The sequence below is a fragment of the Prionailurus viverrinus genome, chromosome B2, assembly GCF_022837055.1.
Source record: "Prionailurus viverrinus isolate Anna chromosome B2, UM_Priviv_1.0, whole genome shotgun sequence".
NCBI lineage: Eukaryota > Metazoa > Chordata > Mammalia > Carnivora > Felidae > Prionailurus > Prionailurus viverrinus.
This window is the reverse complement of record NC_062565.1, coordinates 105,987,593-105,996,581: the sequence shown is the minus strand read 5'-3', so window position 1 is coordinate 105,996,581 and position 8,989 is coordinate 105,987,593. Positions and strand designations below refer to the sequence as shown.

The window sequence follows — 8,989 nt, the reverse complement described above, 5'->3', positions numbered from 1 at the left end:
GCTGCTGGCTGTTCCTTAAACATCATGTCCCATATTACTTTTTACTCAAAAATCTTCAATGAGCTTTTACTTCCTATCGCATCACCCCTTCTTCATCATATCAGAACTTACCAAAGGCATTGGCAGGGTTTTTTTTTACAGTCGTATTTTCACTTTCATCTTTTCAACTTGCATTTTTCAATGTGCCTGATGTAAAATAGATGCTGAGTATATATGTAATTAGTATATGGTGGAAATTTGGCTCTTAATTTTCAAGACTTATGTCCAAACATTTCTTAAAGCTGTTTTGCTTTTCACTTCAGTCCAAGCCCTTCATAATTTCACTCTCCTTTGTATTCTTACAATATTACTACAAATCATAGAACATTTATTCCTATTTCTCATCATTTGTTACTGTTGCAGAATTTTCTGCTCAATTAATTAGCTCATAAACTACATGCTACTAAGCAAATGGTAGCAACACTCTGAGAAGTCCACAATTAATTTGTTTATTGCTTTCTGAAAACAATCTGCAGTTTGTCTTCACCAAATTACATCATGATGTATAATGGGTATTTGGGGCTTACAAATCCTTTAAAAATGTACTCGGAGCTCATAGTATAACCCAATCCTTAATACAAATAATATAAGTCCTGTCATATGACTGTAGGAAAAGCCTGTGAAGTTAATGGAGGTCTCCCATTACAGGCCATGAGTCTTGCAACAGACCGTTCAGCTAAGATATACAAAAATGAAAAGGAAACAGACCTAGATAGATGGTGTATCAAATTCTATTAACTCGTATGGAATGAATTCCTCACTTCTGAATTTCTCTTTGCATTCAGATGGTCCTTGAACACTCATTCACTCTTAGTTTATAAGCCAAGTACTTGATTAAAGACTGCTTCTAAATCTTTAGAAGTTCAAATGGTCTATAAGCCACAATTTCCTTATATTTATATGCATGGATATGATATGAAAATATTCTTGAATTATGATGTTTTCACCAACCAGCTTTATTCTTTAATTCAGTATCCAAAGGAACTTTGCCTGTGAATCCTAAGCATTCTTCAGAAACAGTAACAGTTCTAAGAGCAATCAAGGATTTAAAAATATTTTCATACTTTATTTCTTTCATTTCTTCTTACCTTTCTTAAATAAAGAGGGAAAGGAATCATAATCTCCGTTCAGTTACATAGAATTGGAATACTGCTATGTAACAGAACTCATCACACTAATGCACAGGATTGAAAGTCAAGCAACTTTGGTCTAGGCTGAATTGAATTAAGTCTTGACCTTGTAAACATTTCCACAGGAGGTAGAACACACACACTTGACTTTTTGTCAAATAAGGGATAGTAAACAATGATTCTGAGACCCTAATAAATTAAAGGTATTTTAAAGGTATTAAATAATTTTTTCTTTTTATAGACCAAAGATGAAGCAGCACACAGATTTTCAATAAATTAGGAAGCAAAATATTAAATCTTCATAGCTGAAATGTTTGCATCTTCAAAGCTCCAGTGGTTCAATTTGATAATGTTTGAAATTATAATTAATAACGAGATCACATTTTAAACAATTTGCGTGCAAGGCAAAGTCTGCAAGTATCTCCATTCATCATGGAGTTGTCCATAGTTTTGTACCAGTGACTTGAAAACAATGTCCTGCCACTGTATATTCCATTTTCTTTACCCTGATGGCAATCTGAATGAACAATACTTGAGCAGTAGAGATTCTTAGTTTCAATCCTCACTCAACATTGTTGGTTTAAGTGCCTCCAGCTGCTGTTCCCATGAACACAGTGTTGATGGGTGGTAAAGAGGACACCATTTCTCTACCATTTGTTCCATGGGAATCCAAGGTCTCTTGAGCTGGATACTGATTGGAAGCTCCATACATACATTGGGATGAGGAGGAAGGAATTGGGGTTTGCAAGCTGGATGCTGTAAGGGAAAATGTAATCAGCAATTGAATATTGACTGACATTTTTTTTTCCTTTCCAAGTGCCACTCATTTTAAGCCTCCTGTATTTATTTTTGCATTTATCACCCATATCTATGCTATTTTCCTAGAAATTGTTTTGACTTCTACACATTTCACAAAGAAAACTCTATTTCAAACTTAAATTCAGACAACTTTATCACCAAAATATATCCCCAGTCTACTTCCTCTTTCCATCCACACTTCCTCAATTATTCAAACCCCCATGTTCTCTTATCTGGACCCACACAGCCGCCTCCTAACTAGTCTTAGGACTGTCACCTTTGCCCCACCCTCTCATTCTGCAGGGAACAGCCAGGATAATGCTGCTGATGTATACATCAAATTGTTGCTGTTCTCAAACTCTACAAAGACTTCCCCCCACTCTTAGAATAGAATCCAAGCTCTTTGCCCTGGTTTGCAATGTCTTCTGTGAACTGGTCTCTGCCTTCTGATTGATTTTACTCTACTGTCTTCATTCACCATGCTCAAAGCACATTGGCCTTGCTGCCCACTCAGTTTTCCTTGTTCCCACTTCAGAGACTGTGCACTTGTCATCTCTTCTGCCACCACTCCACCATCAGACCTTCAAGTCATCGCCTCCTAATCACTCAACTTTCAACTCTAATATCTCTGCCTCAGGATTCCTTTCCCAACCATCTTACCAAAAGCAGTTTCTCCATAACCATGTGTCATTTTACCCTATTTAACTGACTTCAGAGTACCTGACACTATCTTTTTTTTTCTGCATTTGTCTATATAATCATCCCTTAATCTCTCCTTCCTAGAAGGTAAACTTCTTAGAGGCAAGAACTCTGTCTGATCACCACCATAACCTCAAACTTAGAATGAAGTTTGGCACACAGTAGTTGGTTCTCAAAAATTTGACCACCTGGCTCTCTGACACTACATTTCCTTCATGTATGGTTGCTGGCTTCTCATTGCTGTTTTTCTCATTTTTCTAACTACCATCTTCTCTGTCCCTGGAAACTAGGTTTTCTAACTAAGGAAACATAGAGTGGGTCCTAAGTTCCCTCGCACTACTTACCCACTTACTCTGTTCCCTTTTTTCACTCAGAAGCCCTCTTTGCTATTTACTTGTAAGCCAGCTCTGACAACTAAAGCTTAGAATCCATCCTACACCCAAGCTATGTTCCATCAAAGCTTCCACTATCTCTACGAGTAAACAGAACTAATAGTAACAATAGCAACACAGTACATTTTAGTCTCACGGTGAGGAAACTTCCTGAAGTGGAATTTTCTGCTTCATTAGAGTAACCTAGAAGCAATGACCATCTGCAGATAGCATGAGATGAGCTGCTAGACTCTGCTCAGGGAGCATCTGTGATGGTCACGGGAAGGGAAGAAGTGCTTCCTATTGAGTTATTGGAAAAGCACACTGAGAGAGGAGAGATGGAATTTATCTTATTTTCCCTTATGCTCCAGCTGGGTGTCAATGGCCTTTACTCCAGCTAGCTTGAAATCTATTCCATTGGAAGATTTCAACCATCTCATATAAACATTAACACTCTGCCTTGATACTTACATGCATATATACTTGCCCTGTGATCCCTTATTAGCCATATTGGAAATTAAATCTATACATATATTTTTGCCCCCTTTTTCAACTCACTGATGTATGGAGTTCCTATCAAGTGATAGACACTTTACTGGGTGCTGTTGATGTACAAATTGTACAAGTACAAGTTGCAGGATTTTCCCAGGGACAGCAACCTGGTTGGAAAAAGATGCTAGGGGACTTTATGGCAAACACACCGTTTTGCTCATTTTTACTTAAACTATATGTAACAGAGCAATAAAAATAGCATTTTCTACAGAGCTGTCTAATCACATTTTATATACAATTGAGAAAATGACAGCAAACTCTATCACAAATCACCATTTTTTAAAACTTGGAGTGGTTTTAGGGTACTAGTGGAGATTATGGGGTCCAAAGATACCTCTTGGCACTGTCCCTGGGTCCAACCGTGAACAGGAGAGAGTGAGAAAAAGACATCATTACTGCCCTCGTAAAACTTAAAGTCTTTTAGGGGCACCTGGGTGGCTCAGTTGGTTAAGCGTCCGACTTGGGCTCAGGTCACGATCTCACTGTCCGTGAGTTCGAGCCCCGCGTCGGGCTCTGTTCTGACTGCTCAGAGCCTGGAGCTGTTTCAGATTCTGTGTCTCCCTCTCTCTCTGACCCTCCCCCGTTCATGCTCTGTCTCTCTCTGTCTCAAAAATAAATAAACGTTAAAAAAAATAAAAAAACTTAAAGTCTTTTAGACTGCATTTGACAGATTATATTCATGTTTTGCATACATAATAGGTGCCAGCTACTTTTTTGAAAGAATAAGAGATTTAGCAGTGGGTTGCAGAGTGACCAACAGACTGAGAAAGGGGAGACTGTTACCAACAGACACAAAAATATGACTTTCGATCCAAAGTGATGAATCACTTGTAGGAATATGACCTCCAGGTTTATCTCAATAGTCACCCTCCAAAGTAAGACTACCTACCTGAGGTCAGCAGCCTTTTAAAATGTTTTCAAGAACTACTAACATAATTTACCTACTACTGGAGTTCGACACGCAACTGATGGTGATGTGTCTGCGTAAAATGAGCTGGTCTGCTTTCTACTATTGTCATCTAAAATGTTAAGTGGATCGTGGATGTCACTGTAGGGAGGCAGTGAGCGAACACTGCTGATGACAGAAACATGTTGGTTCACCATCGATCCGAGTCTATGAGACTCTGGGTAGTTTATGTTGCTTCCATAGTATCCTACAACAGAAAAAGTCAGGAATGTATTGTTAACATACTACAAAGAATATTCCAGGAATGAAAAAAGGGACAAGATAATAGGGAGGGGCCTAAAGATGCCATATTATAAATATTACATTCACATCCATCTTTACTATAGAGTTGGATTTGTGCTTGTATAAGGATACGCTTCACTCTGCTGGGGTTTTTTGTTTTTAAAAAAATACAAAGGACTTATCCTATTATTAATTTTCAGATGTTAAGACTACATCTCTCTCATATTTTCCTCATCTAAATTAACAAGATCTTCCTATAAAGAAAAAAAGCACTACTAACTTCTCACAAAGATTACACTACTTGTCAAATACCAATTTTATCTACAGATTTATGTTACTGGGAGAAGGACTGGTCTACATCTAGAAGAGAGGACACAGAACCCGCATTGGTGGCTGAAGAAAGAAGTCCACAGACCTTTCCAACTCCCTAAACTTTAAGTGTTTTATCAGACTAATAGGGGGCACAGTTTCTGTCCTAATCTGTATGATCTGCTGCTAGTTCTCCGGAAGAAACATTATTTACTACAAATAAAATGGACAGAACATTCTTCTTTTGGGCTTATTAAGGGAGATCTCAAACATACAGTTTGACATACTATTTTTTTTCATCATTTGTGGCATTTAAAAGGGCAACTTAAAAAAAAACACAAGAATTGTATCTGGAAGAAATTAGCTCCAAGTGTCTAAGATTCCATGATCTTTGGAAACTTTACGTGGGATGGCATACTACTCAGAGAGGTGGAGCTCAGTTCAATGTCTGATTTTGTCTTACTGCCATCTCAAAAGCCAGGAAAAATTCTTTAAAAATTTCAATACCATTCGGTGAATTAGGAGGCAATGTTGCTCCTTGGCAGCTGGCAGCGCCCGCATTGCTCAGGAAATTGAAGCTTCCTGTATTTAAAAACTGCATACTGTGTGAATCTTGGCTGTGTGAGGATGGTCCGTAGCTGGAAGGTGGTCGAGAATTATATGGAGACCCAGCACAGCTGCCACTGAAGAAGTCTCTAGAAAGCTGCTGTTCACTCCAGGCCATGCATCGACCATGCTCTGGGCGATGAGGATAGACTCCTGATGGGGGGTGAGGCTGTGCCCTAAACACAGTCTGATAGTTAGAGTTGGTCCCATAAAAGTCATGGCTGGTTTGAGGATGAGTTGGATAAATGGGCTCTGGGAATGTTGAGCAGTGGGGTGGAGCTGACAGGACTGGGCCCACACTTTGAGGTCTTCCTGCCATTGGTCCCTGGTTAATGACGCTTCCTCGGCTCGCCATGGCTGGAGAAATGGGTGGTGTCATCAGATGACCAGTGTTCTGGGAAAGGTCCATTTGACCTGGAAAAAATTACCAGAGCCTTCACAAGTGGCATATAAAAATAGATGGATGCATATCTTTAAAAATTATTCAAAAGATTTATCAATATGCTTTTTTAAAAAAAAATGGTTCATTCTTACTCTCTAAAAATTACAGAACTGGGGAACATTAAAAACCTAGGTTTAAAAGATACCATCACAAAAAAATAAACAAACAAATAAATAAAAGACACCATCACAATACATGTATATTTCACAATACTGAAGTGTTTTACACTTGATCATGGCCAAAAGGCCGAGAAGCAATAATAGTGAAGTGTTTTGAAGTTAGTCACTATGAACCTAAGTCTGCGATGGTTTCATGCTTCCATGGGTATGAAGATGGTTAGAGCTCAAGCTTGGGAAAGTCAAGGGATCTGCTCTTCACAATTCCCCATAATTAAAAAAACAAACTGAATGTTAAATGGTTTGATTTTTAGGATAACAGAAAAAGGCAATAGTGTCAAAATGCCCATGGCTTCAAAGCAAGCCAATTCAAAACATCACGCAAACACCCCTGATCAACAACGAGTTATGAATGCCACCCACTCTGAGGGTGTTTGATTTTCCACTGGTGGAATTGGGCCCCTGAACTATAAGGCCCTCCCAGGTTTAAAATTCTGTGTGTCCAATGAAGTTATATATTTCAGAAAAGACATAATGCAAGAAGCAGACGTAAAATATCATCTAGTAGTGAGTTCCAGCCACTTAACATTCGGATTGATACAAAGGGGATGCTAGACCAAAGATGAAAATTATTGTAATGGTTTTCTAAAATGGCCAAATCTACTTTTTAATGGAGGAGAAACAGTCTCCTCAAAAGCCAAAAACAAATAAGAGGCCCAGTTTTTTGACTCCCAAAGCATCTTCAGGACTTTATGTGTACCTAATCTAATTTTTTCTTCCACTTAATGAAGATAACTATTCGTATTTCTGATATAACTGAGAGAGCATGTCACAGTGTGGTACCTATGTTAATAATGGCATTGATAAAAATGTGAATGAAAAATGTTGAAAATCACAGAAACTTTACAAAGCTTTCATGCAAGTTAGGTAAGACAAGTCTTGTTTACTCTTTGAATGCCTGAAGGTCACCAGTTTTGAAGAACACACAGGAATAGGCTCCTGTGAGATGCACTGAAGCGCAAATGTTTCCCAATGTACCTGCGAGCGGCATGGTGTCTGTATTCCCAGCAGGAAATGGGTGTAGAGCAGAGGGTAAGCCTCCAGGATGACTGGATGATAGAGGAAGATAGGGTGTTTCCACATGGCTTTCATTCTTCACAGTGTCACTGGGAACAGTGCTCCCTTTATTACGGTTGGCCAGAAAGCAAGAACTCGGAGAAGCAGTGAAGGCAGCTTTACTTGCATCTGGAAAGATTTTTTTTTTTTCTTAACAGGAAAGCTAACGTCATTCCCATATTCCTAGTATGTAAGCCCAAGAAAAGGAAACTGAAAACGCTCTAGGGTCATGTCACAAATCTGGAAACTCCGGGGAAATATGTGCCATGGGAAACAAGGCTGGCACATCTCTGGTCTTGGCAGTGGTGCTGGATTTTTGCTGTTGTTGCTACCTGTACCTTTGTGAGTGTGAGGCGTGTTCTGAAGGCCGCCAACCACCACCCCGCCCCCGCCCCAAGAGTGGACAGTCGTCAAAATGCAAGTCATCACATCCCAAATGGACATGTTCTCTTCCTTCTTTAAGCTCCCATAGAACTTCTTTCTACACCATTTATAAGGTGTGTACCACAGGTGTTGTCTTTAATTCTGATTATTTTTTTTATTTTAATCACCTAGCTACCTTAATTGATTTCATATCCTTTAGAACTTCCAGTAAATTCCTCTGACTACTCTAAGTATAAATGGTGGAGAGAAAAAATAGTGCTCCAATGGTGTTAATATACTGTGTTAGTAGTAACACGCCTGGGGAAAAAACTCTGAGACTGTTATAGCCCCACACAATGTGTGCTTACAAATTCTCGAACTTGGGTTTAAATACAGAAATACGTAAAACAAAGTATACATTTTAAATTACCTGAATTCTTCATATACTTGTCCAATAAATTCTGTAACTCCTGCTCTTTGTCATTATTGAACTGGGTCTCCATGGCAAGGAGAATGTATTCATCAAGAAGCATTCGGATCAAATGGAAAGAACCTTGTTTGTGGATGGGAAGAGGGAGAGGACAATGTGAGATGAAAGGAGGGAGAGAAGGAGAAGGAAAGAGAAAGAGAGAAGTCGAGTTATCTTTGTGACCATCTCACAACACTTTACAAGGAGCAACTGAAATAAACAAATACTTGTTGGACTTTAAATGACCTGCTAAGACCAACATGCTTAACTTGGGTCTCTAATCTTTCTGTGTACTGCCTGCCCAGCTCACTGTGTATACTGTCCTGCCAGCTCTTTGGCCGCTAATTACATCAAAGGAAAATACGGATGAAAGTGAGACATGCTTTATGCTTTAAGAGGGCACACATTGGAGTGTGATAAGCTTTAACCTGAGGAGAATGAGCTCTACTCTGCTGTATTTCTGTTGACTTTGTACTAAATAATTAGACAATGGCCACCATGGGTCTGAAAAAGGTATCAAGTAAGATGTCTTTCTAGCCTGAAACAAAGTTCCCTTTGGTTTCAAAAAACCAAGAGAGTTATTTTCATTTGGAAGTTGTCTTGGAAAACCTTAAACTTCTTTGAAGAGATTTCCCAACAAAAGTCTGTTTTCATAATAAAGTCAGGCTTCAGTGTGGTATGTTTTAAGAAACCTCACACAAAACCAAGATATTTCAAATAATAGGCTCAATACATTTTGTTCATCCTTCAATACAAGTTCACTGATTTTATCTAATTCCACTGAGGATTA

The 8,989-nt window shown here is 38.8% G+C and overlaps 1 protein-coding gene across 1 annotated transcript in view; it reads right to left on the bottom strand.

Annotated features, from left to right (window-relative positions):
- Positions 1 to 1,666: 1,666 nt before the first annotated feature.
- RFX6 (regulatory factor X6) overlaps positions 1,667 to 8,989 on the bottom strand; it is a 55,773-nt gene continuing 48,450 nt past the window's right edge. The window contains exons 15-19 of the mRNA XM_047860112.1: positions 8,161 to 8,283; positions 7,290 to 7,496; positions 5,595 to 6,107; positions 4,531 to 4,743; positions 1,667 to 1,925 (exon numbers count right to left, since the gene is read on the bottom strand). Coding sequence (XP_047716068.1) covers positions 1,750 to 1,925; positions 4,531 to 4,743; positions 5,595 to 6,107; positions 7,290 to 7,496; positions 8,161 to 8,283 — 1,232 coding nt within the window. The 3' untranslated portion in view covers positions 1,667 to 1,749. The remainder of the gene's footprint in view (positions 1,926 to 4,530; positions 4,744 to 5,594; positions 6,108 to 7,289; positions 7,497 to 8,160; positions 8,284 to 8,989) is intronic.